General features: G+C 53.7%; 1 protein-coding gene across 3 annotated transcripts; it reads left to right on the forward strand.

Moving 5' to 3' along the window:
* Nucleotides 1-110: 110 nt before the first annotated feature.
* Nucleotides 111-27,049, forward strand: NARF (nuclear prelamin A recognition factor). 3 transcript variants are annotated; one of them, XM_053212548.1, is made up of 13 exons: nt 111-126; nt 6,064-6,768; nt 8,045-8,132; nt 10,118-10,254; nt 13,111-13,243; nt 15,226-15,360; nt 17,672-17,790; nt 19,038-19,167; nt 20,135-20,198; nt 20,912-21,049; nt 21,336-21,493; nt 22,734-22,977; nt 24,607-27,049. In XM_053212548.1, exons 2-12 carry the CDS (start codon nt 6,742-6,744, stop codon nt 22,973-22,975), a joined length of 1,371 nt encoding a protein of 456 aa, XP_053068523.1. In that variant the 5' UTR covers nt 111-126; nt 6,064-6,741; the 3' UTR covers nt 22,976-22,977; nt 24,607-27,049. The 3 variants fall into 3 exon arrangements, with proteins under 3 accessions (XP_053068523.1, XP_053068524.1, XP_053068522.1); XM_053212549.1 differs by having other exon boundaries at nt 24,610-27,049; XM_053212547.1 differs by lacking the exon at nt 24,607-27,049 and adding an exon at nt 23,455-24,556 and having other exon boundaries at nt 112-126.
* Nucleotides 27,050-27,434: the final 385 nt, after the last annotated feature.

Below are 27,434 nucleotides of genomic sequence, written 5' to 3' on the forward strand. Positions count from 1 at the left end.
TGTGGGTGGTTTCCGGGGCGGAGGGCGGAGCGGCTGACTTCTGAACTGCCGGAGGCGGGGCGGCTGACTTCCGGACTCTAGTGAGCGGGCGTCGCTGACTTCCGACATTAGGGGGACGGATTGGGGGTAATTTCTGGACTGCCGGGGGCCGGGCGGGGTGGCTGACTTCCGGATTTAGGGAGCGGGAGTTGCCGACTTCGGGGTTGGGGACGACCAGGGAGTGGCTTCCGGACTTCCGGGGACGGGGCGACTGACTTCCGGTATTTGGGCGCGAACTGTAGGAGGTTTCCACCCTGCGAGGTGCGGAACGACGGACTTCCCTGACTGCCGGGGGCGGAGTAGGGCGGCTGACTTCCCGAGCTGGGGTGGGGCTGGGGTAGGCCTTCAGGCCCTCTGGTTCCTCCACCGCTTGGAGGGAGAGTGAAAGGGGTGCCATTAAGGCACCTAGGTGTTGTGCCGGAGCAAAGCTAGCAAATGCAGTCAGGAAGCAGGTCGCCTATGCTGTTGACAGCCACGTGCTAAGGACGCCACTCTAACTGGGGGTAACTGAGCCCTAGAAAGTCTGTAAGTTATGCCTCAAAAAAGCCTCACTTACAATGTCAATAAAAAGCAGTCTCTGAAGTTAATGTAACAACAGACGTAAAAACTTTAATATCGAAGTACAGCTGAAATCATTCATGGTTTGAAAAGTTATTGTAAAAAATAAATCCTGCTACTCTGATCTATAGATTCAATGTATCCTATTAAGATGTTAACCTTAAAAATAACACTGCCAGCTATTTTACCAGTAAAGATGGGGTTATTTGAGAATAGCAGAGAATCCCAACCCAGAACAACAAGCAAGTCTGGAGACCAGGATGTGGAGGCTCTTTTATACAGTCGGTGGGTGGGCGGGGCTGTTGTAAACAGAATGTCCATTGGACTAAACTGGGAGCTGGGAGTATAGTGTCCTCTCATTGGCTGGGCTGTTGCCGGAGCAGCAGGAAACCTTCCTGTTGCTGGGTAAGTAGCCTCCACCTGCAAGGTGCCTCTCCTCCTGTTGAGTCTGTGAAAGAGCGGACCTATGCCGGCCGACTCCATCTTGTTCTGTGTCTTCCACCTTGAGTGACTATGCCCCCGATATGCCCCCTTTCCGGGAAAATCGCAGAAACGTCAGACCACGCCTCCTCCCCTTGAGTAACCTGCTCATCCGTTCAAATTTCCAGATCAAAACACACCTGGTGACCTGCGTAACAGGACTCCAACCCTTCCCCAGCCAATCGCCGAGGCCACGACCCTTTTCCAGCCAATCGGCTGAGGCCACAGCCATTACCTCACCAACTGCCCCTAGACCCCTATAAAACCTTTGTGCTTTTGAAACTCTCTCTCCCTCTCTCTCTCTCTCTCTCTCTCTCTCTCTCTCTCTCTCTCTCTCTCTCTCCCTCTCCCTCTCTCCCTCCCTCTCTCTCTCCCTCTCCCTCTCCCTCTCCCTCTCCCTCCCTCCCTCCCTCCCTCTCTCTCTCCCCCCCCCCCCCCCCCCCCCCCCCCCCCGGTATCTCGCCGCTGTGTCGGGTGGGCTTTGGGGATCATGAATTCTGGGCATAACATCTGTAATTGCTAACTAATGCTGGGCCAACAGCTCCCCCTGCCTGCCTCCTAACTCCACTCTAAAGTTTTCCTTTTATTATACTTCCCCAAGTATATTAACAGACTACAAGTTTAAGCTATTTTTTTTAATTTTTTAAATATTTATTTTTGAGAGAGAGAGGGAGAGAGGGGAGGAGGTGGGGGAAGGGCAGAGAGAGCCAGAGACACAGAATCCAAAGTAGGCCCCAAGCAGGGTTCAAACTCAGGAGCTGGAAGATCATGATGTGAGCCAAAGTTGGACACCCAGGCGCCCCTCAACAGGCTAAAAATTTAAATCTAAACAGCCCATGCAAGGCAAGTGGGGGAGGGTAGGTGTAAACCAGAGATCCTTAACCCCAAAACAACTTTCCCAGTGTAGCTGGGAAAACAAAACACTCACGTGTTTGTGATGATAGTTTATCTATTGCTAATAAACATGCCCTGATGTCTGCGAAAAAGAGTTGTGGTAAGAGAGACTGTTTTCTCCAGGAAAACCTTGTGATGCCCGCATAGGTGGCCTTTCTGCTCCCTCTCCACCAAAACACCACCTTCCCTTACTGCGGCCAGATGAGGACCCGAGTAGGACCCTAACTTGCCTTTCTAATTCTGACCAGATGAGGAAAGGACCCTACCTGTATGTCTTCATCGTATAGTCACTGTCTACCTGCCTCAGTGATCTCCAAAGTGGTAAGGCCGAGTGATATGTGGGGTGCCAAAAGGCCATAGGAGAGTTTGTATTCCTGTTTTTCTTTTTTCATATTTATTCTCGGTGTTTTATAACATGCATAACAGTATAACACTGCATATTACCTTATAAAGAAATATATGAACATCAGTATGCATAACCCTACAAGTTTACCAATATAGGCACGTGATCAAAAATTTGGAGATGACTTTTATACTTTACCAGTCTCCTTCAGACATTCTCTGCTGTGGTTCCCGAACCTGAGCATGCATCGGAATCACCTGGCAGACTTACTGAAACAGACGGCTGGTACCTGTGCCCAGTCATGGGTGGGGCTGAAAATATACATGTTGCTAATAGTGCTGGTCCAGGAACCACACCTTGAGCACTTTGAGACCGTCTCCTCTAAGCTGTAGCAAAACTGGGCTCTGTCTGAGCATAGCCTCGCCGACCTGAGCCCTCAGCTCACGTTCCTTCTTGAAGTGGACTTCCTTCTTGAAGACTGATTGGAATTGTTAGTACTTCCTTTAAGTTCGTCCTGCTTACTGCAACAGGAAGTGGTCTGACTCAGAATTTGGGTAGAACTGGGATGATACCTAGGAAATTCTACTTTGCATTACATTTATTTGTGTAATTTGACCTTTTCTACTGGATTATAAGGTGTTTAAAAATGAAGACTGCGCTGGACTCTTACAAATGTCAGATGTGTAACCAAATGATAGTCAATTTGGTTAAAATCCTGCTGACTATTGGCAAAAGCAAGACTGGAAATACAACATCCATAAAGAGGGTACTGAGTGAATAAACCTGTATATTGTGCCAATTACCAAGGCATTAAATCAGCTCTAAACTCAAACTTCATTGCCTGATCCCTGAAAATGGACCTGAACCCCTGTGTTTTGTGTGCTCTCTGGCATGGTGTTAAGCTTTGCCAGTAGAGGGTGCTGGAGAGACACTGCAGGAGGAAGAGCTTTTCTTCCTGGTTGTGTTTTGCGGGATCTGCAGGCCTGCTTTGGATTCCTGTGTCTTCCTCTCACTCTCTGCTCTTCCCCTGCTCTCTCTCCCTCTCCCTCTCTCTCTCAAAAATAAACATTAAAAATTAAAAAAAAAAATGTCTCTTAATGCTGTCCACTGGAAAGTCCTGGAAACGATAACCAATGCAGTAGCAATGAACAATACTAGTACAGATTTTGTGGTTTTTAAATAGCAGTTGCTACTAAAGGAACCAGGCTTTTGGGAGAAAGGAGTGATTTCAGGTCTAAAGCAAGAAATGCACAAGCAGATGTATCAAAAACCAAACAGACTATTAGCATCTTGTTAAAAAATGTTTGGAGCCTAGCTGAAGAGATTTTCTATGCCAAAAAGAAAAAAAGGAAAAAAAAAAAAAGGATTTGAGCATCAACAAGAACAATAATTCAAATGAATCAAGGCACCTGGGGGGCTCAGTCAGTTGAGCGTCCAACTTTGGCTCAGGTCATGATCTCAAGGTTCATGAGTTTTAAGCCCTACATCCGGCTCACTTGTGTCAGCACAGAGCCTGCTTCAGATCCTCTGTCACCCTCCCTCTCCCCCTCCTCCACTCATGCTCTCTCTCTCTCTCAAAAATAAAACATTTAAAAAATATGAATCAAAAATCTTCAAGGGTTTAAATCCATAATTCGTAATGATCAATTTTAAATCCTTCGTTCACTTTCAGAGGATACTAAGAAAGGAACTTGGATTTCTTTTTTTTTTTGACAGATTCATTCATCCTGCCTTTCTTTATAAAATTTACAACAGAGTGGGGCACCCAGGTGGCTCAGTCGGTTGAGTGTCTGACTTCAGCTCAGGTCATGATCTCACAGCTTGTGAGTTCAAGCCCCGCATCGGGCTCCGTGCTGACAGCTCAGGGCCTGGAGCCTGCTTCAGATATTGTCTCCCTCTCTCTCAAAATTCAATAAACATTAATAATAATAATAAAAAAATTTACAACAGAGTAACCAAATAGTGAATGAGAGGAATTTATCATTATGAAAGTATTCCCACTAGTAAATTAATAAGAAACTGGGGCCCCTGGTTGGCTCAGTCTGTTGAGTGTCTGACTTTTGATTTCAGCTCAGGTCATTATCTCACGGTTCATGGGATAGAGCCCCACAGTGGGCTCTGCACTGATGTATTCTCTCTCTCCCTCTCTCTCTTCCCCTCCCCTGCTCGTGCCCGCTCTCTCTCAAAATAAATAAACATTTTTTTTTTTTAAAGAAGAAACGGTAGGGTTAAAAATTGCTATAATAAATGAATGGATCCATGCAGTTTCATCAATGTGCACTAATTAATATCACAAAAAAGATGGTTAGTATAAACTCCTGAAGGAATTACAATATATATGAAATAGGCTTGCCAACAAATTTAACCCGTGATCAAAGCATGAGAATGTTCTAACTACTCTTTACTGGGAACTCAGACAACAAGGATATATGAAAGGACTCCACAAGGACACAGGCAGCAATTCTTGGAAGCCCTACAGCCGAATCACCGGATTCCTTTATAGCGATATGCAAGGAGAAGCCAGCAGGATGTGGTTGGAACCTACAAATTCAAACGCACACACAAACCTTTAGACCAGGAGCTCTCCATGGTGTCTTTGCGACTTCTAAGTGAGCTGCAAGTTATTCTAAAACAAAATTTTTAAAAAGAGACACAAGAAACACTCAAACCAATGAATATATTAGACCTTATTTAGGTCCTGATTTAAACTGAAAAAAAAAAAAGGTTCAATTTAGGGAAACCTAGACACTACATATTTGATGAAATTAAGTAATCGCAATTTTCTTTTTTCACACATTACGGTAATGGTATCATGGTTACGTTTTTAAAATAATAATGAGAAATATATACAAGTGACAACCGCAAAATACCGTTATTCATGCTTAAAACTGAAGGAATGTGTTTTCTGAGAGCTGCTGACCTAGATTTGAGTAATGCAGAGAGTTAATCTGGGAGCCATTTAAGACCTCCTGAGTTTAGGGGTACCAGGGTGGCTCAGTTGGTTAAGTGTGGGACTTCAGCTCAGGTCATGATCTCACAGTTCATGGGTGTGAGCCCAGCATGGGGCTCTGTGCTGACAGCTGAGCCTGGAGCCTGCTTCCCATTCTGTGTCTGCCTCTCTGCCCCTTCCCCGCTCGCACTCTGTCTCTTTCTCTCTCAAAAATAATAAATAAAACATTTTTAAAAAGACCTCCTGAGTTAACAGAGGCATTTGTGAAAAGCTGTATGAAGCACTAGAAATCCTGAAACTGAATCAAGGAAACCCTCTTTAGGCTGGGTTGGGGCCAGGCAGGGGCGCTCTCCGTCCACGACCGCTGGTCTCCAACGCAGACCCCGCAGGATCCTTGCAGGTACTCAACTACTGCAGCAGGACAGCCCAGCCAGGAGAAGCAGTCAAGCTCGGTGCTGAGAGGCCACTACTTTACTCCACTGGACTTTCTGTTTACAATAGCCTCTGCCAACATCCCCTTTTCCTCTAAAAGTGTGCTCATCTCCTTTGTTTCCAGACTTGCCTATTATGGTTTTGGTACAGCTAGCTTGGTCCCAATTGCAATTCTCTGTTATTCCCAAATAAACCCATTTTTTCTGGTAAAATGGCAACTCTATTTTTAAGGTCACCAGTTACTTTTCCTATTCTCTACTCAAGTTTTCTAGGCATGCCTCTCGTTTCTGACCATCCTGTAAGGAGCAGACGCTGATTTTGTAAAGTGTTTATTTTCATTATTAAGAGTTAAACATTTTCATTTTAGCCCCGCAGGTGGAGTCATCACTCCCAGAATCAGTAACTGCTCTCTGTTTGTAAAGCAAGCATCCACACACCTGCCGAGAACTTCCGGAGGTCTCGTTTCACACCCAACTTCGTGCGCCCTAAGGCGCCACGTGGTGCACACCTGCGCGTGCGCACTGCCACCGGGACCGGCCTACGTGACGCGCCTCGGGGCCGCAATGGCGATGGCCCGGCGAAGCCTAGAAACGGGCGTGAGGCGGCGCCGAGCTGACGGCCCAGCGCCCCAGGACAATTCGGGGCTGCCTCCTACAGAGAGGGTCCGCGCGTCCACCCAGCACCCGTCCCCGACCCGCGCGCTGCCAAAACGGGCGCGAGAACTTGCCGGGCCTCCAGGGCGTCCGCCGCACCCCGCCCCCGCGCACTCCGATTGGCTCCGGGGCCCGGCCCGCCCCTTCCCGGTGCTCTCATTGGCCTAGGCGGAGCCGTGCGGGAGGGAGGCGCATCGCCCTTTTCTCACTTCTATTGGTTTAGTGGTGAGGCCTGTCCCTTCCCAGCGCTCTCATTGGTCGAGAGGAGACTCCGGGGGTGGGGCCGGCCGGGGGCGACTACAACAAAGGGCGGCGGGTGGCGGGCGTCAGTGACCGCGTCTCCCGGTGCTCTTCTCAGGCCGAGCCCTGGCCCCCTGCCTGCCCCGCTCCAGATGAAGTGTGAGCACTGCACGCGGAAGGTGGGCTCCGCGCACTCGGGGTCGGGGGTCTGGGCGTGGGGGGCCGGGGGCTGCAGGGAAAGGCCCGGCTGCTCGAGGTCAGGAGGTCGGGGGCCGGCCGGGCTGGGGTCCGGGGCCGGCCCGGCTGAGATGGGCCGCCCCGGGTCAGGGAGTCGAGGGTCGGCCTGTCCGGGGTCGAGGCTGCTTGGGGTCAGGGGATCGGGACTGCGGGGGCTCGGGGCTGCCCGCGTCTGCGGGCATGCGGGAGCCCCGGTGCCCAGAGCGGGCAGCGCCAGCCGCTGCGCGGTCCTCGCTCCCGGTCCTCCGGATCGCCGCTCCGGGCGCCTCTGCGTCCGCGTCAACATGCACCCTTGATCGCGTGTCTGGCAGAACTAGTTGGGGTTTTAACTGGATGGAGGGAGACTAGATGGTTGGTAAGCTCCAGGCGCTGCACCTTGCCAGGTGTCTGGAGCTACTACTGCGTGTCAGGTGACGTTTTCAGGTGCCTTGTAGTTAATGTTACAGTTGGGGTCATGCTTCGTCTTTCTAGTTTTCCGTGCACTTGTCCATGCTCGCAAAGTATTTTTGAAGCCAGAAAAAGAATACTAAAAAACCCCCCAAAACACCAACCTCTGCAACCACTCAGGGCAGTCACGGAAAACACCATTCTTGATGTGGATGATTGAAACCATGATCAAAAAATGTTTTTGAGGAGGCTTTTCTATAGCTAACATGCTTATAGTAACAAAACTATACAGGCAGGAAGGTCTGGGCTGGTCCTCTCCACCTGCGTAACCATGGTAACTGGGATGGCTTTCCACACTTGTTTCTAGGCAGCGGAACATACACAGCCATTCAGTGCACGAATGGGGTTTTTGGTTTGTTTTTCCACAAATTGGCTCATATAAATATTCCATCACTTTTTTTTTTTTTTTTTACTTAACATACAGCAAGTGCGTTTTCAGAGCTTCACGAACAGTTCTAGTCCATTGTGTTCTAAATATGATGTGTGCAGGTAGTCGGTGTTGATTTACCTGTGGATGGAAGGCCCCATTGTTTCTAGTTCTCAGTTACTAAAAGGGATACAGATACAGATAGAGGAGAGAGTGTGTGTGTGTGTGTGTGTGTGTGTGTGTGTGTGTGTCTGTCTCCATGTGTCCACAAGTACGGCCGCTTTTATTTTTGTAGAAAAAACTTCTACACATGAGGTTAATGGAGCGGAGACCATGTGCATCTTTGCAAATTCAGGGAGTCAAATTAAAAGTTGTTCTTTTATATGTTCCTTTGCCTTTTCAAGGAATGTAGTAAAAAAACAAAAACCGATGACCAAGAGAATGCATCAGTCGACGTACCAAGTCTGGCCCTGGAGAACAGAGAGGCAAGTAGTTTTTCAGTGTTGTATTCGCCTGGAGTAAACGGCTGTGGCCGTTTTTTGTCCTCTTCGAGGGCTCCTGTCCCCAGCACGTCATGCTCTAGGAAAGAAGGTACTGAAGTGGTGCCCTGCCGGGGGCCACACACACACACACACACACACACAGGTCCGTCATTCCGAGGCACATGACCTTTTGAGACAGAGGTGCCCGAGAGCCAGCCTTCCGAGAATACACCGAGCCAGGGCAAGCTGCATGAGGAACAGAGAAAAGCGTCCTCCTTAATCGTTTATTAGAAGGAGTGTTATAGTATTGGAATGTCCAATTTTATGTAATGAAAAGCTTCATTCTGTAAAATGGGAGTTTAGGTAGGTAACTTATAAAATAATTCAAATCTGATTCTGTAAGGTTATTTTTCTAATGGTTTCTTCTCTAAGTCCGTTCTTGAGTGTTTGCATCCTCCTCAGCTAGAAGTGACGGTTTGTGTTTACCGGGTAGGGGGAGGTCGCTCTTCCCTGGAAAGTCCGGGTACCGACCTCACTAGTGGAGAGCTGGCAACGTGGGGCGAAGAGCAGCCGGGTTCTCTGTAGTCTCGACGTCTGGCCCGACAGGAACTGGTCTCGTCCCTCCTGTACTGGCACCCCTCTGTGGTCCGGCGGCCGTAGGGTTTGGCAAGCAGTAGGTGAGAACGGCCCCCAGGGCACAAAGGTGGAAGAGGCGGGGAGTGCCCGGTGCCTCCCACACCCACCCGCTGGCCTCGTCATCTCAGACAGACATCTAAACCCTGGAGCCCCAGTTTCCTTATCAGTGAGCTGGAGAGTCGAGTTACTTCCCTCCCAGGGCCGTGGTGACACAGAGATAAGGTGTGCACACGGCCTCAGTGGACGCCCTGCCAGCACGGTGGGTGGTACCCCCTGTGTGAGCAGGTCAGGGGTGGGGTGCGCTTTCCAGGCACAAGGGAGGTGCGGACAGAGTGCTCTGGGGGAGGGGCAGTGGAAGCCATTGAGGGCGTCTGGGTAAGGGGACAGGTCGTATGTGTGTTTGGGGGCAGGTGGCTTAAGGTGGCTAGAGCAGGGGAGGATGAAGGAAACGATATGGGAGACAGGGTGGTGGGGCCTGGGCAGGCCCGCCAGAGTGGCAAAAGCAGGAAAGGACGCAGTGCAGGCAGTAGAGTGCAGTTCTGGTTCCACAGACGCTGAGCTTTCTATGGGATGGCCGTCTGGAGCTCAGGAGGGCGAGAGCCCCGCTGGAGGTGAAGGCTGGGGAGGTGTTGGGGGTGGGGAAGCTGGCACTGCTCTGGAAGGTAAGGCTGATGGCAGAGCAGGGGTGCTGGGCAGTCTTCCTCACAGGCACACGTTTAGGAGACAAGAGGCAGGGGAAGGACCAGACCTGGCCCAGGAGAGCCTGCAGAAAGGACTGGGTGGTGCACTGGGCAGGGAGGAAGTCCTGCTGGGCACAGTGCAGAGCGTGCTCACAGACACCCCTGCAGGCACGGAGAGGCTGTACTCTCGGTGGAGCACAGCAGTATCTACCAGGCACCGGCCGTGTGCTCCAGACCCTGGAGTGGCAGGTCTGGCCCCACCTGGGAGCACGTTAGAAGTGCAAACTCTTGGGCCCCATTCAGACCTGAGGCCAGGCCACGGGTTTCCATGGGGAGCTCACCCGGCCAAGCAGGAGTCCCCAGGGCTGCACAGAAGGGGTACAGGGAGGAGAAGGTCCGGGCCAGCTCCCAAGGCACAGGAATGGAGATTTTTTCCCACCACACGACACTGCCGTCCTGCTCCTGCCCTCGATTGTCATCTGCGAGACTCCCTGGTGTCACTGTGGCCTGTTCTGTGCCCCTCCAGCCCCTCGAGCTGCAGGCCTGGCTCTGTGCTGTTCAAGGGGGTCCATGTCCTGTGCTGGTCTCATGCTGCCACCCTCCCTAGAGAAGCACATGTTAGAGTTTTTACTGAAATATCAGACCAAAACCTACCTCATCTTTCTTTTGTAGAAGGGAGAATTCCATAAGTTGGCTGATGCCAAGATATTTCTGAGTGACTGCCTGGCGTGTGACAGCTGTGTCACTGCAGAGGAAGGGCTCCAGGTCTCCCAGCAGAACGCCAAGGACTTCTTTCGAGTTCTGAACCTTAATAAGGTAGGGCTTCTGGGGCACCTGCTGGTGTTGCGGCCCAGGGGGGCGGTGCAGGTGAGTCATGAAAGCCTCTGCTGGGGTCAGGGCATAGGTCTTGGCCCTGGCCCTGTGTTCCTTGCCTGACTCTGCCCTCTCCAGAGTCCGCCGCCAGCCAGAATGATCACCACCCAGGGCTACACTCCCTCACTGACGTGGAACGAGGCAAGGTCCCCGGTCTATTCACAGAGGTGGGGTTCTGGTCTAATGGGCTCATCAGGCTGGGCCAGTGCTGTGGTCCCTCAGCTGCCCTGTAGACCTGTGTCACTCAGCTGTGAACAGTGTCTTTCCTGACAGGAAGACAGGTGAAAGGAATGGCCAGGGAGGCAGGGGAGCTGGAAGGCACACCTGGGTCTGCCCCTCGCAATGCGCGATGTGCCCGAGCGGGGCAGAGGCCGGGAGGAACATGGGTTTGACGTGGCCCAGGACAGAGCCAAGCGATGTTCTCTGTGTTTGCCACCCCTGTGGCGTGTTCTTGGGTACGTCCTTCAGCATTTTGGGGGCACAGTTTCAGATAGAAATAACATGTTGGGTTGTCAGCATGGTGTCTGTCCGTCCCCTTCCTGGCGTTCGGGCTCCCTGGGAGGTCTGTGGGCAAGCAGCGGGATGGACTTTGAGCCGGGAGACCTCACCCTGTCGGCTCCGGTCACCGTGCTCGCCCGTCCCTGCCTGTTCACCCTTGTCCTTGTCCGAGCAAGATGGCTTCAGCTGTCTTATTACACTGAGCAGACTCGGCTCACTTACAACGCATCTTGGTCCCCCCACACACTGGCACATTCCACGGAACAACTGCGGGCTTTTCTTCTTTAGTGGCGGTACTTTGTGCCAGAATCTCCCTTTATGCTCCTGCAAGTGATAAGTGAGAACGCCCACGTCCCGCTATGCTGACCACACCTGCTCTCAAACTCCTTGTTTTTCCAGTGTGATCGCTAGAAGATCCCGTTTGCATTTTCTTGATCGTCGGTGAGGCTGAACATCTTTAACATGCTCATTGACCGTATTGTATGCCGCCTGTTCACAGCTCTGTGAGTTCGAGACTGCACTCGGCTGCCGGCGTCGAACAGCTTGGAGGGCCGTTCTCTCGTGTAGACAAGTCCAGACTCAGCCATTCCCAGCCCCTCCCCCCGAACCCCCTCGCAGCACCCTGGGCCCGGCTCACAGGGCACAGGTGTTTTCTCCCGGGTGGAGCGTCTCCCGTAGTGTGTGTGCACACTCCCGTCACACTTGAGTCACTGGATTTCTGGAGCTGTGCAGGGCGCGCTCTCCTCACTAGCTTTTAATTTGCGTTGTCATAAGAAGGCTTTTGTACTGCTAGACGCACGTACGGTTTATTGGATTCTATTTTAACAGGCCCCAGCTGCTGGTAGACCCCATCCTTCTCTTTGTTCTGTGTTCTTCTCTCTCGGCTGACCTTGTACTATTGGGTATTAACTGTGGGACTTTGACGCGAGTTGCATTGAGTCGATAGGTTAATGAGGGGGAAGTTTATATTTTACTGAATAATCTTTTCGTCCATGATCGTGGTTTGTGCCTCTGGTTAGGCTGTGTGACCCCCCAAGTGTTCATGTTGCCTCTTTGTCTGTTCTCTGCAACTGTGATGTGTTCGTGGTGTGGCTGGGTCTCTGTGGTTGTTTTGTTACACATACCGCCTCTTATCTGTTAAATTCTGTAATACTGATTTTTGTTGGGGTGGAAAGCTTTTGGTTTTCACGTATCATTTGTATGTAGCTATTTTGTAAGCTTGATATTCTCCTAGTTTCCTAGGTTACTTCCAGTTTTGTAGGTGTGTTGTCTGCCAGTGATAACTTTTTTTTTTTTAAGTTTATTTTGAGAGAGGCAGACAGCATGGGCGGGGGAGGGGCAGAGAGAGAGAGAGAGAGAGAGAGAGACCCAAGCAGGCTCCACACTGTCAGCACAGAGCCTGAGGCAGGGCTCAAACTCAACAAACTGCCGTGTCCCTGACCACAACTCGAGTGGCTGGCTCACCAGCCCAGTTTCACAAAACAACCATTTCCTTGTTATTTATTCCAGTGAGTTGCGTACCCATTTGCTGCAACTGAAATGCTGACGCCTATGGGTATCTACCAGAAATTCTGCAAACCTCTATTTAATAGTACATCTTTATGAGCATTTCCACCGAGGTCTGAATCGAGATGTTAGTACCATTTATCACCACTGTTATCGGAGGTTGAGTTTAAAGGACCTAGACAATACAATCAGAAAAAGAAATCAGAACTGTGTAGGTCAGAAGATGTGAAGGTTATCATTGGCAGGGGCGCCTGGGTGGCTCAGTCGGTTAAACATCTGACTCTTGATTTCAGCTCAGGTCATGAGCTTACAGTTTGTGAGACAGCACAGAGACTTCTTGGGTCTCTCTCTCTCTCTCTCTCTCTCTCAAAAAAATAAACAAACATTAAAAAATCAAATTGACGAAATCTCTTAGGATGTACTTTTTTTTTTTTTTAATTAGAGAGAAAGCGTGAGCAGGCGAAAGGGGGCAGAGGGAGAGAGACTGTCAAGCAGGCTCCACGTTCAGCGCAGAGCCCCACAGGGGGCTTGATCTCACGACCATGAGCTCATGACCTGAGCCCAAATCAAGAGTCAGACGCCTAACTGACTGAGCCACCCAGGCATCTCAGGACGTCATACTCTTCAATCCTAACTTTTTCCATGTCCTTAATCATACTTGCTAGTGCTTGTATATTTAGGAGGCTTTCCACAGAACATCTATGACATTCTGTCTCTTCTGACCTTTTTATTATAACGTCTTACGTTACTTTCCGTACTCCCCCCATGAATGACACTCTACTCTGTTTCTTCCAGAAATGTGATACCTCACAGCACAAGGTGCTGGTGGTGTCGGTATGTCCTCAGTCTCTGCCTTACTTTGCTGCCAAATTCCGCCTCAGTGTGACTGATGCATCCAGAAGACTCTGCGGCTTCCTCAAAAGTCTTGGTGAGGCTCCTTGATGTTGTTTGTGCATTGAGGATGCCAGTTTGTAGCTGCCCTTTGTATCTCCAGAGTTCAGCTTGCAGGGGCGCAGCGTAGATGAGGACTTCCATGAGCACCTTGAGGAATGTAAGAGGAGACCCCGCGGGTGTCCCTTACCCCTTGCTGTGCAGACAGGTGTGGCCCGGCCTCCAGGACTGGGAAGGGGTGGCCGGGGACACGCTGGAGGTTCCTGCACTTGCCGAGGAGTGTGGTCTCGTCCCGGCTCCCAGGGCCCACGGAAGGCGTTTCGTAGAGCCTCATTCCTGCAAGATGACTGGCATCTGAGTTCCCAGGATGTGCTCTGAAGAGCAGAGCAGCGAGGGAATGGGCTGTGTCCTGTGCACAAAACAGGAAGGTGGTCCCTTTCAGACATGGTTAGGAGCTCGGATGTGAATGAGCTAGAATGGCACTGTGCAAAATGGCGGTAAGAAGGCTCCTGTGTCACCCGCTGTCGTCGGACCAGAGCTGCCCAACCCCAGCCCCCCACGCCACCATGCACAGAGCATCTGCCGCCCCGTGTGTCCTCGTGCACAGCACCGCCAGGTGGGCTCAGGAGAGGACAGCGGGGGCCGTTTGCCAACACGAGTTTGTTTTTCTGCAGTGGTTTTTAGAGACCAAGCACATGGGGGATTCCTAATAGAATAAGGTGACGCTCAGAATAAAGACGGCCGCCTCCTCGGAGCACCGGGTGTGGAGTGGGTTCCCCGCACACTGCCTGCTCCCAGTGGGGCCACAGCTGCGAGCGCGGATTTAGCTACCCCTTCACACGTATGATCTGAGAACGCCTCAGGTCAGCTCGGCCTTACCGAAGGCCAGAGCTCTCTTCTCATGGGGAAAGGCCCTATTTTGGGAGGAAACTTTTTTTTTTCTTTAAGTTTATTTATTTATTTTGGCAAAGAGGTTTAGAGCTTGAGCAAGGGAGGCAGAGGAGGGAGGGGAGAGAGAGAATCCCAAGCCGGCTTCGTGTTGTTAGCACAGAGGCCGACACAGAACTCCATCTTATGGACCACAAGATCATGACCTGAGCCGACATCCAGAGTCGGATGCTTAACCGACAGCCACCCAGGCACCACTGCTTGTGAGGGAATTTTTAAAATTTATTTTGACAGAGAGAGAGATAGGGAGACACAGACTCTGAAGCAGGCTTCGGGCTCTGAACTCTTGGCACACAGCCCAATGCGGGGCTCAAACCCACAAACCTCAAGATCATGACCTGAGCCAAAGTCGGACGTTCAACTGATTAAGCCACCCAGCCTCCACTTGCGGGAGAATTTTTTGAAAGAAAATAATGGGCATTATATGTTAATAAAATATATTTGTAGCGAAACTGATTTAAGGTAATACTTTAAGTGATAAGATGATGCTTATCTTTATAATGTTTCTTTTTAGGAATAACTTTGCTTTTAAGATTTAGACTAGCTGCAGATATTAAAGTTATTTTAACTTTATTGTAATTATTAAAAATGTATCATCCTTACGAGCCAATATTAAGAAAATTTATTTTGAAAAGATAGCTGAAAAAAGATAGATGGTTATAAATCATAACAATTGCAGCCAGCAAAAAGGCATGACCTGCCAACTTACTCATTTATTTTCAAGACATCAAGGATCATCACAGACTGAAATGTAGCCACTGATTGGAAGAGAGTGGTGCTGGTATCTTACAATATCCCATTACTTTTATGAGCTACCATGAAGTGTTTATGTAGGTGTAGAGAGAACAAGAAGAAGCCAGAGAGAAAATAGTTGTATGTTATTGTGAAAAGTGATGCATGTTTATTGTTTCAAGGAAAAGTTAAAGCACAGTCCTGGGCTTCTGCGGTTTGTGAGGCGAGAGTGAGGGAGATCGTGCAGGGGTGCCGTGGAGTCTGTCCTTTGAGTCTGATCTTCGACTCTCCAGACTCTTGCAGGTCAAGAGAAGCTAAATGCTCCCCTCGTTCTTGCAGGGGTGCACTATGTCTTTGACACAACGATAGCCGCGGATTTCAGCGTGCTGGAGAGTCAGAAGGAATTTGTGCGTCGCTTCCGCCAGCACAGCGAGGAGGAGCCTGCGTTGCCCATGCTCACCTCCGCCTGTCCGGGTGAGCGTCCAGAGCCCGCTGCTGTGCCTCCGTTGGCCTGAGGCAGCGTTTCTCGTGGGTCTGCCTTGGGGGCAGGAGAGGAGGTGGGTGAGGTCAGAGGTCCCAGGCCCCCTGGGCTTTTGGGTCAGGAGGGAGTGAAGTGCCCGCGGGTCCCCTGCACATCCGCCCGAGTCCCCTCTCACTGAGCCACTGACTGACGCAGACCGGCCCCCACCCCCGATCTGGCCTGATACTTGCTGTGTTCAGGGTTTCAAGCTGTTCAAGTCTGTTTACATGTAGGTTTGGAGCTTCTGGAATGTTCTTCCTAGATAATGATGCACTTTCCTTCTGGAGTTCTTTCTACCTAAATGTGTCAGGACTATAAGTTGTTCAGCTCCATACCCTCTCTCAAATTCAGGGAGAGGAGGTGAGCTTTGTTCAAACCTAGCCCTTTTCTACGATTGGCATTGTCATTTTTGCTTCCCTGTGACAAGGTGAGGAAACTGAAGCAATGTCACGGTCAGGTGACATGACCTGGCAGATAGAATCGGGGCCGGGGCAGTCCTGTGCTGGCTCACAGGGCTCCCCGGTCCTGGGGTACCCTTGCCGCCCACAGCCTGACAGGACGCCTCCTGTTGGGTGTACCTTTGCCCGGCACCCAGCAGGCCACTTCTCCAAACACCTCCCCTCGTCCCATCCCGTCCGCGGTCCGACGAGGAAAGTGCCAGCGTCCAGGTAGCGCGTTGTCACACCTGTGCTGCTGTGAAGCCGGCAGCAGCCTCTCTGTCTCCGGGGGAGGTGAAGGGAACCCTCAGGAAAAGCTAGCCTGTCTGGTTTCAGATGCAGGGAGCCGTGGGGCCTGGGACCCTGCTTCCTCCTCTCTGTCCCTGCTCAGCCCTCTTCACCCAAGGCCGGGGTCCTCCGTGGGCCCTGGCCCTTACCTCCTGGTGTTCTGCCTGATGTTGTGGGGCGCCCAGGGCCAGCACACAGCAGCCTGCCCGCAGCCCAGAGGTGCCACCTGCCTGGGAGCCGTGTCTCGAGCTGCTGGCCTGGGCACTGAGACCGGGGGGCAGGGCCTTGGGGCCCCCAAGGTGCCACGGTGTTTGGCAGTTTCTCATCTTAATGTTTGAGGCCGGGACGAGGAGAGCCCTCCTCCAGGGCCCCCTCTCCTGGGGCTTTTGGGGGCCGCGGCAGACACTTCCTGTCCTGGAGGTGACAGCTGTGGTTTGAGTTTGTTCGGACGGGATTGTTGTGTCAACTGGTGCCTGCCGCTTCTCCCTACCGGGGGCGGTCACAGGACAGTGGCTGGCTGTCCCCAGGGTCTGACGAGCAGCTTTACTGCCAGGCTTCTGTGCTCCCCCGTGTGCCGTGGTGCGCACGCCCAGCTGGGGGTCAGCAGGCCTCTCACCAGGCTTCTGGCCTTGTAGTTCACTGATCTCTCTGACCCCTGTCACCCGTGGAAACCATAGCAGGGGTGACCCCAGAGGGCACAGTGGCCGTCAGCCACTCAGGAAATGCTTGTACCGTGCTGGGCACGTAGTAGGTGGAGAGTAAGTGTGCTGTCTCTTACTGTCACTGGGGTGTGAAATCCTCCTGTGGTCCTCGCCCTAAGTGAGCAGTTGGCCGTTAACTTCTGATAGGTGAGTGGAGCCGGTGGCTTTGTGGCCGATGCAGCATCTGAGCATGGCCACTGGCTGTAAGGACGGTGTTGTGGCCGGCACGGTGGAGAGGGGCCCTGTCCCCTCGGGACGCTGCCGCGTGCCTGCCCCTCTAAGCTTGTGCTCCTCCTCTTTTGGGGGACCCCCTGTACCAGCTTTCTTTCTTTTTTTTTTTTTTTCAACGTTTATTTATTTTTGGGACAGAGAGAGACAGAGCATGAACGGGGGAGGGGCAGAGAGAGAGGGAGACACAGAATTGGAAACAGGCTCCAGGCTCTGAGCCATCAGCCCAGAGCGCGACGCGGGGCTCGAACTCCCGGACCGCGAGATCGTGACCTGGCTGAAGTCGGACGCTTAACTGCGCCACCCAGGCGCCCCTGTACCAGCTTTCACTTCCTTCCACTCCGTCCTCTCTGGCAAGCCGGCAGGGGCGTCTTCCCGTCCGGGGCAAATGCAGCTGGGGTCTGCGTGGCCCAAGCTGCTGAGGAAAAGCAGCTTGGCGGGGGATCCGCCACCAGCTCCTGGGGGGGGTCCGCCACCAGCTCCTAGGGTCAGGAGAGGTGTCTGGCTTTACCCCAAGTGACAGGGTCTGGGAGCGCTGAATTCCTCGTGTGTGACAGAAAGCAGGAGGAAGCCACTGTGAGGAGCTGACAGGGGACCCGTTCTCTCCCCAGGCTGGGTCCGATATGCCGAGCGGGTGCTGGGCCACCCTGTCACCCCCCACCTCTGCACCGCTAAGTCTCCCCAACAGATCATGGGCTCTCTGGTGAAGGATTACTTCGCTAGACGGCAGGTAAGCCAGCCTCCTCCCAGAGGGCAGCACGTGGGCCAGGAGATAGGGAATGTTCCACCACGCACGACCAGGGTGGCGTCAGACCCGGACCGAGTGCAAATGCTGCCATCCTGTTGAGGGAGTCCCTGGCCTGTCACCACAGCGAGCAGCTAGTGTCTGATCCCTTGGCTGCGTCTGCCTTCACGTGACAGGAAATCTCCCAGCCAGGCCCCTGAAGGCCGTTCCACATCCCTCGCCTGCCCCGGCTCCCCCACCGTGGACGGTGCCCCATCATCAGCTGGTCCCTGTGCTGTCCCTCCCCACGCAGACCCCCTGCATGCCATCCAGGGCCGCCTTGGGAGCCTGGTGGAGGCCAGGCCTGGGTCCTTCCGGAGGTCCCTGACACTCTCATGCCATCCACGATGTGGCCCCTCCCGTGGCCTGCTCTCCAGCTGCCAGAATCCCCACAGCCCTCCTCAGTCAGATTAGACATCTCTCCAGGGAACCATCAAGGTCTGGCCCTGCAGGAGCTGGAGGAATCCCCCAGACCCACAGCCAGTTTCAGGAAGCCACACAGTTCTGGCATCCTCGTTAATTTAGCAGTGGGAATGTTCCCTTTTCATTCCTTCGCTCATAACATCACCACAGCTTGTCAATTGTAAATGTGATGTCAGTGTGTATGTGTTCACTTTGGGGACAGAAAAATGAACTGTGGGACTGCCCCAGCCCCACTGCTTGGGGGAGTCCAGGAGTTTCCTGGTCCTGTGGGCCTGCTGAGGGCCGGCCGGCACCCTCCTCAGACTGCCCCGAGTAGGGTGTTTCCACCGAGGCCTCTCCACAAAGGTCACTCAGCAACTGTGCCAGCTCCTGGCGTGGCTACCAACTCCAGCTCAGCCGTAGGCACCAGAGGGGCAGCTCCGATAGGTGTCACTTGGGAAGTTTCCAGAAGGTCCAAAGGCAAACCAGCCAGGCGTCGAGCAACCATCCGTGTGGCTTACTCTTAACCATGTTTGGTCACTGTATGCAGAGGTTTCAGGGGAAACGGGTTCAGCTTTACAGCTCTTCCCTGGCATCTCCAGGCCATCGGCCTTATGGGTTCTGGGTGAATCCGCCCGGGTCTCCAGGGCACGGTCTCCCCGTACAGCTGGGAGGCAGGCACAGTTCGGAACTTGGTCTGAGGAAGCCCCCGGGGGGTGTTGTGGGTACTGGCACACAGCCGCCCTCCTCGCTTCCCACAGCCCCAACCTGGGTTTGCTCCTTCTCCCCAGAACCTGTCCCCAGACAAGATTTTCCATGTTATCGTGGCCCCTTGCTACGATAGGAAACTGGAGGCCCTTCGAGAAGACGTTCCCACAGCTTTGCACGGCTCCCGGGGTGCTGACTGCGTACTAACCTCAGGTGAGGGGGGTACAGAGCTGGGGACTGCTGGGGCCTCTGGCCCATCATCCTCTGAGGTCACGACAGGCCCCCCGAGGGCCAGACTGCAGGAAAGTGGAGAGAGGCAGCGCTCACGCAGCGCGGAAAAGTCGCGTGTGAGCCCAGAGGCTCTGCGGACAAACCAAACCTTCACCTGGAGACAGAGCAGGGACCCACGGTGCTCCAGCGCCCTGGGCCTGCTCTAGCCTGTGTGCTGGGGTGGGGGTGGTTCCTCGGTGTCCTCCAGGACCGTTCGGCAGAACATCGCAGTCTGCGGGCGGCTTACGTCTGCTGAACCCACATGGGTGTACTTTAGGCCAGTTCTCGGGGGCAGGGACTCCTGGGCGTGGGTCCCCTGACCTGAAACTCCAGCACGAGAACCCCCGGGTCCCCGGGGGAGGGAGACAGGACGGCCCCAGCAGCCAAGGAAGGGTAGATAGTGGGTTTTCCTGAGATGCAGAGTCCATTTTACTATCGTTCTCAGACATTGAGTCCACTCGTGCGCACGTGATGCCTCGGTGGCTGATGTAAACATTAGCTGTTTCCACAAAGCCTTCCGGGGGCCGCTGTGTGGAGGGAAGTAGGAGAACAGTTCTGGTTCTCAGCTCATCTCTTGGCACACAACCTGATACCATGTGAGGGCAGCCACTGCGCCTTGGTCATCTGTCCACAGGAGGCTGTGTGCAAAAAGTTTCTGCTTCAGAAACAGAAATGTGGAGAGATGGCAAAATCCCTCATTTCAAGGGCAGACGGAGGAATTGGACTCTTCTTTCGCGTTTCATCAGTTTTTCATTTTATTGGGATTACATTGCACTAGAGCTGGGTTCCTGCCTCCGTGAGCATGACGGCGTCCAGGGTCGCTTTAGCAGGTTTCCAGTGGGGACATGATTTGGGAAACAGCTCCTGAGGACAGCTTCCTCGGTGCCTCATGCCCCTTCTTTGTCTGTAGGTGAAGTCGTTCAGATAATGGAGCAAAGCGACCTCGTGGTAAAAGACGCAGCCGTTGATACTCTGTAAGTGACTTTCAGGGAGGGGCACCTTGTGGGTGGAGCCTCCTGTATGAGGCCACTTGCAGCCAAGGGACAGGGTGTGGGGGCCCCTGACCTGGGTTTCCCCTTCCTCTGTTGCCGCTCAGCCCTTACCACAACCCGCTCTTCCTGGCTCTTCCATGGGATGTGGGCGGGGCCTGGTGTGAGATGCCACTTGGAGGAAGGGGGTTTCCATGGTGACATTGACATGCCAGCACCCTCCATTTCTGAACTTCGTGTGTTCCCGACATTGAGCATCTGGACCTGCCCGAGGCTGGGTCACCTCCTGGGAAGAGTGGCTCCCTTGGGCTCCACGCAGGGCAAGTGTGGGCTGTTTAGCCGGCGAGGCCCTTTCGTGGACGGTCATCCTGAGGTTTACAGAGTTTAGTCAGCTGGCTGCAGTGCCCGTGGCCAGAGCCGGTGCCTGTCGCCTGTCCCCGCTGGGTACGTGCACACGCTTCCGAGTGGCCCAGAGATTCCCAGCTCTATCCCCAAGTGTCAGGGTTCCAGGGGAACGTGCCTGATGTGGGCGCACCAAGTGGGGCTCTGCCTGCTGCTTTGTCCGATCGTTAAAACTCAGGAACGTGAGTTTGTGGCCCCAGAGTATGAATATCTGTGAGGGGTTTCTCTCTTCACGGGGATCATAAGACTTTGGACATCTGACTTAATCTTGCTGTTGCTCTTTCCTGCCTGGGAAGGTTCGGAGGCCTGAAGGAGGAGGAGGTGAGGCGCCATGATGGAGCCAGCTCCGACGGGTACCTGGCGCACGTCTTCAGACACGCCGCCAAGCAGCTGTTTGACGAGGACGTGGGGGAGGTCACCTACCGCACCCTGAGGTCTGCCTGTGTGGTCAGCGCTGCTGTCCAGGGCAAACTGCCCAAAGCCAGCCAGGCCTGTGTGTGTGTGTGTGTGTGTGTGTGTGTGTGTGTGTGTGTGTGTGAGTGAGTTGGGGTGGGGGCTGTCCTAGGTATAGGGTTTAGAACAGCCAAGATCAAAAAGCCTTCTTTGTTTTCATTCGCAGACTTTTCGTTTTGCTAACGTTTCCAACTTAGATTTGAAAACAATTGTCGACCTACAGAGGAAGGACTCTGTAGACGAAAACCCATTTTGTTCACCTTACAGGAACAAAGACTTCCAGGAGGTCACCCTTGAAAAGAACGGGGAGGTTCTGTTACGCTTTGCTGCTGCGTACGGCTTTCGAAACATCCAGAATGTGGTTCTGAAATTGAAGAAGGGCAGGTTCCCGTACCACTTTGTGGAGGTGCTCGCCTGCGCCGGGGGTAAGGCACGGGGGCTCCGCCCGCAGGCCTCGCCCAACTCTGACACCTCGTGGGTGCCGCCCTGGTGGTTGACACGGTGGTCCCTGTCCTCCTCTCACCACAGAGCAGAAAAACCAGGTGTCCCCTTAGAAAAGCCCTGGGACATAGTCCCAGAGAAGAGCTGCACCTGGGGTGGCACCAGGTGAGGGCCTGCTCTCGGTTCCGGAGGCCCCACCTGTGGCTAGCCCCACCTGAGGGACAGAGAAACAGAGGCCAACCAGAGGGGCCGGGGCGGCTTCCCACAGCAGAGGCCACGGACTTGCTGGTGCAGTGGGTGTGGCTGTCGGGGGAGAGGATCCTGTGGCCTCCGGGTGGCAGTGGGACCACTCGTGCCCCGAGTGGGGAGGGCCCACGAGATTGGAACCTGCCTGCGGAGAGGAGGCACGGCCAGGGCGCTAGTGAAAACCCGCCAGTGTCTGGGGAGGCCACGTGGGGGCGCGGGGGAGCAGACAGGTGCGGGTGCAGGTGAGGAGGCAGGGGGGCGGGGGCCAGGGGTCTGAGGAGAGGAGCAGACCCTGGGAGAGTGGGCAGGGTCCTCCACCACCACTGAGCGTCTTCAGGATTTGGGGTCAAAAGTGCAGCTGCTGGGTGCTGCCAAGGGAAGGCGGAAGGGGACTCGACCAGGGTGGCAGTTTGCTCCAAGTTCTTTTCCATGAATGTCATCCTATAAATCGTGACATCATCTAACACATTTGGAGGTAAGCAGCACGCCTACGTGAGAGGCACGCCCTTCATCCCGGCTGCGGTACTTGGGCGGGTAGGCTCCTGTGTGGGCTCCTGGTTTCCCGTCCCCTCCCCAGTGCCGCCCGGGGGGGGGGGAGGTGACCAAAACCCAGAGGCTTTACGAGACAGCAGTGGCGTGACTGCCCGTTAGCGGTTTTCGTGCTCTTCTGGTTCTGATGAGTTTCAGGAGAAACCAGAGGTCCGGATTTGCATGTACAGCCATCCGGTTCTAAAGGTTGGCAGGCTATTCGGTTTTAGGTAAAAACTGTTTCCTGGAGAGCATAAGTAGGTAAGACTAGGAAGCATCCGGGGCTGCGAGCCTGTAAGCTGCTGTCCTTGGGAGCTGGGGGCCGCGCGTCGAGTCCAGCTCCAGACTCTGGCCACGGGACGCCGCACGCGGTGTCGTTCCTCCTCTGCCCCGGAGCCACTCCCTTCGACGCAGAGGAGAAAAAGCACAGGCTCCCTGCTTGTCTTCCAGGGTGTTTGAACGGCAGGGGCCAAGCCCAGGCGGAGGATGGGCGCGCAGACAAGGCGCTGCTGCGGCAGATGGAGGGCAAGTACGCGGACGTCCCCGTGCGGCCCCCCGAGACCAGCGCCCACGTGCAGGAGCTGTACCGGGAGTGGCTGGACGGGGCCGACTCCCCCAGGGTCCGGGAGGCCCTGCACACCGTGTACCAGGGCCCGGGGCTCCCTGCCGCCAGCCGAGACATCAAGTGGTGAAGGTGGGCAAGGCTGGGAAGCGGGCCCCGCCACCGCCCAGGGAGGGAGACACTGGAGGAGAACCTCTCCGCTTCTCAGTCGTCACTGTGCTTTCCGGAGCGCTCTCCCCCTGTGTGTAGGCGGCTCCCTCACTCGGTTTGACGTGGTGCTATCTTTGTAACGTGTGTTCAACTGGCGTATTTTAACAAGAGAGAAGGATTGCCCCAATTCAGTACCCTTTTATCTTAAGACTGAAAAATATCCCAAAGAACAAAAATAGAGACAGACTACTATCTTTTAGGCTTAAAAAAAAAATCTAAAAAGTGTCCTGCGAAGAGCCAAGACCCCAGAAGTTCAGATTCATGTGCCTCAGAGCGATGGGACGTGGAAAAGAGATGAGAGGCGGGCAGGCTGCGGGGGTGGTGGAGCCACGTCCCCGGTCTGCCCGACTTGGCTCTTACTTCACCCACTTACGTTACTCCTGAAAACATTTTTGCCAGACCGTGAATAAATTCCATCCTTTCGGAATCGGGGGGGCTCGTGTACAAAGCTGGATTTCCGGATTTTCTGGTAGCAGTGGGCCACGTTCCTCGCCGCTGCAGTTGTCCGAGAGCGGTAGCAACTGCCTCCTGGGACCAGACCTCTGACCAGGGGGCCCCAGACTTGCACTTTTACATTCTGCCTTTAAGGAGAACTCCCCTCGAGGTCGGGGAGGCCTGGCAAGGGGGACGGAAGGACGGAGGACAGACTGGCTGCCCCGCTCGGGCCAGGGTGTGTGATCGGGAGGCTTTCGCCTCAGTCCCTCCCCAGCGGGGTTAGCAGGGGACAGCCCCCCCCGACCTTTGCTGTTTGAGTGACTGTCATCCTGCGGCCCGCGCCGCTCCTGTGAGCGCCTTAAAGAAGGGATAGAATGTGGTGTCCCCGCAATACAAACAAGGGCTAGCAAGCAGCCAGAAACCTCCAGAACCGTGGCGCTCCACATCTGGGCTCGTCCTCCAAAAGAGAGACATCTGCGAGTGGCCTGGGTTTGGTTTTTCAAAGCACTTGGATTTGGTAAACACGAGTGATGTTGATCCTCTTGAGTCCTCCGTGCCGTCACCCCCTGGTGGGCTCCATTTCCTTCATCGTGTTCCGTACCCTGTCCGGCTTGATAGCCGGCTAGGGCGTGAAATCGTACATTTTTCCTTTCCATCTGGTCACGACCGGTGTCATCCTCCACGGAGCTGACTGCGGAATAAACAGTTGAATGTGCTGAGTGTGGAGAGTGTGTCGAGAAGATGCCCCTTCCCGCTGGGCCACGTGCCCCCTCGCCTCACCGTGGCCCAGAGTAGGAGCGCTGTCCTTGCTCTCAGGGGGCGTAGAAAGCCACGAGTCAGGTGTGGGGGCTGCGCCTCTCGCTTCAAAAGCGGTCTCTTCCAGGGGCGCCTGGGTGGCTCAGTCAGTTAAGCATCTGACTTCAGCTCAGGTCATGATCTCACGGTTTGTGGGTTAGAGCCCCGCATCGGGCTCTGTGCTGACAGCTCGGAGCCTGGAGCCTGCTTCGGATTCTGTGTCTCCCTCTTTTCTGCCCCTCCCCACTCACACTCTGTCTCTCTCTCTCTCTCTCTCTCCCAAAAATAGGTAAACATTAAAAACTTTTTTTTTTTCAAAAGCAGTCTCTTCCAGCTGCAGCAAAGCCCCCTGGTGGCCAGGGCCCAGGATGACAGACCATGTGTGATCACACGAGGTGTGGGGTCTCATCTGCAGCACATCTTGGGGTTATGGCCACCTTTGTCCTAACTCCAGCCCTACGTGCAGAGAAGAGGGGGAGGCCCCACAGTCAAGCTGGGCTGGTGCACAGAGTGTCTGGTGGGCAGTGGTGGGGCCCACCATGAGGAGGAGGGCCGAGTAAGTCCAGATTCACGTTGCACCCAGGACCCGCTCTACAGAATGCTGTCACTGGACCCGTGGTGCTGCTAGCACCTCCTGTGGACCATGACCGTGTCCGGCAGCTTTGTGTGCATGGTGGCCGTCTTGAATAGCTCTACTCTCCAGTGCCCTGCAGAGCCCAGATTTTTCCATTGCACTTCCGCGTGGCCTTGGCCCGTGGGCCAGTCCCAGCCGTTGTAGACCCTGGTTCTTCTTCCTCGACTCTGCTGGACTGCGGATCGGAACTCAGCCATTGTCTACACCATCAGTTTGATGCTGGCCTAGGGTGTGGAGCAGGGGCACTGCCTGTGTGCCGGCCCCTGTGCTGCTGACCTGATGGTGTTCTCTGACCTCAGCTGCTGGCCCAAAGCTGAGCCTCTGGCTTCTGGACACTTGGTATTTACAACATCACCTCCTTTCCCTCAGGCATTGCCTTTGTTCCCAATCGGAAACAGGCAGAGCAGTTGAAACAGATTTTTTACGCACAAATAGGGAAATCTCTACAGGCACGTCACCAAGGAGTCCTCACTGTAGGCCCGTCATAATCCACGAGCAAATGTGGGGGCTGGGCTCTTCTGGGGTGCTTGCCAGGGCCTCAAACCAGACATGAGCCCATTTGCACAAAGACCAGGGGGAACAGGAATGAGGAGAAGGTTGAGCCCCGGGGTTCTGCAGCTGGCAGGAGCAGGACTGAAATCCCATCTGCAGCAGAGTTGTGATGGACCCAAGGACCAGCTCCTCCCGCTCCCCTCAAGAGGACAAGGTCTTGCCAAGGTCACGTGGGAACAGACACAGAGGTAGGCCCCCGGCCCTTAACTCAGGATTTGTATGGATCTGCTTTAATAATGAAAAGAATTCACGTTTCCTGGCAGTGACAGTATGAGCCCCTTTTGGTCTCCCTTTTTAAAAGCCAAGCTAGAGAGAGGAAGTACACGTTAAAAAGAGCAGAGATCAGGAAATCTCTAACATGTTCCCTCTGCGGGGTCGGGGGATGGGCAGGAGCCCTGCTGGGCCACCCACACAACCCCACTCAGAGGTCTGGACCTGGAGGGTCCCTGGAAAGGTATGTGCCCAAGTGGAAGCAGTAAGAGCCCCAGGCCTCTGTGCACCCTGAGGGCAGACTCGCCCCTGCACCAGACCATGCCCTCTAAGCCACAGGCAGCAGCGCATAGGGACTAGGGGTGTCCTGGTGGACATACAAGGAAAAGGTGACCGGTGACTGAGGAGGGGCCAGTGGCGTCAAATGGAGACTGCAGCCAGGGGTCTCCACGTGAGCTCCAAAGTGGAGACCCTGGTCTGGGAAGCACCAGGCTGTCCTGCTGAGGGCTGCATTGCCCACTACCTGGCACTGGGAGGACACAGAAGGGTCACAGGTGAGGCAGGTTCCACCGAGATTTGAACTCGGATCGCTGGATTCAGAGTCCAGACTGCTGACCATTACACCATGGAATCATAAGACACCAGGGCTGCCGTCAGGCTACCCTTGGTCTGAGGGCGCTGAGGGAAGAGACACCAAAGTGGGGATCAAGGGAAGGGGGACAAAAAAGAATTGTGTAGGTCCCACCCAGATTTGAACTCGGATCGCTGGATCCCGAGTCCAGAGTGCTGACCATCATACCGTGGAGCCGGCTGCTGCTGTGGGCCCTGCACACCCTGATAGGGAGACAGAAGGGGACACAGAGAGTGAGGTCTGCAGGCTGCTTCCTGGGAAAAAAAAGATGAGCCTGTAGCCGCGGATGGTTTCGCTCCATAGAGCCCTGGGTTATGGGCCCAGCACACTTCCAATGAGCCACTCTGCTGCCCAGGCCCCGAATGTGACAGGTCTGATGGTCACAGCCCCTCCAGGCCAGGGGATGAGAATGGCAGGCTCCTACAGGGTCCGGAAGAGGGCAAGGCAAGCGCCCATTTACAAATACAAGTGGATTTCTGCTTTCCCTCCTTCAGTTTCCCGTGGAAAGAAATCTCTGAATTCATGTCCTTTTCTGCTGTTAAAAACAAAAAACCAAAAAGTCAAGAAACACAACCTTCATAGCCCAGAGTGTCCGTGTCCCTGGGCAGTGGCGGCAGGTTCTGTGCTGCGGTGATGGTGGTTGGATTTTGGAAAGGAACAAAAACAATGTTTTTCCCCATCATTTGAAAAGGACTCCTAATTTGCATGATTATGAATAAACTGTTCTTTTAATTCTATTTCTTCTCTTGGTCTACTTCTTTTCTGTGACCAATAAAGTTGTTTCTCCAATACAAAACTGCTTTGTTATGACCTCTTGCTGTCCAGTTGTATAATTTGAAAAAAAAAAATAATAAAACCCTGCACTTTCAAATAGGTATGAACTGTTCTCCCAAGAACATGCCTTTTGGGAAAAACAACTTTTATGCTGAAGCTTTTCAAGTAAAAAGCATCTATAGAACTTGCTGTTGTATATGGTGGTCTCCTCTCGAAAGCCAACAGAAGCATCAGGAAAGAGACACAGACACTGAAACCGCTGAGGTCAAACTATGAGTGTCAGCCAGGATGCTCGAAGGACACGGCTGCAGGGAGTTTAAGGAGCAGGATTAAAGGAGGCTAAAAGGA

This window comes from Acinonyx jubatus, chromosome E1 (genome assembly GCF_027475565.1).
Source record: "Acinonyx jubatus isolate Ajub_Pintada_27869175 chromosome E1, VMU_Ajub_asm_v1.0, whole genome shotgun sequence".
NCBI classification, from domain to species: Eukaryota; Metazoa; Chordata; class Mammalia; order Carnivora; family Felidae; genus Acinonyx; species Acinonyx jubatus.

What these genes read in the sequence shown, in the direction of transcription:
- NARF (XM_053212548.1), top strand. Translation starts at nt 6,742, where the DNA reads ATGAAGTGTGAGCACTGCACGCGGAAG. An exon ending in GGAGAACAGAGAGGCAAGTA is followed by an intron (nt 8,133 to 10,117) that starts GTTTTTCAGTGT and finishes TGTAGAAGGGAG; the next exon opens with AATTCCATAAGTTGGCTGAT. An exon ending in GAGTTCTGAACCTTAATAAG is followed by an intron (nt 10,255 to 13,110) that starts GTAGGGCTTCTG and finishes TGTTTCTTCCAG; the next exon opens with AAATGTGATACCTCACAGCA.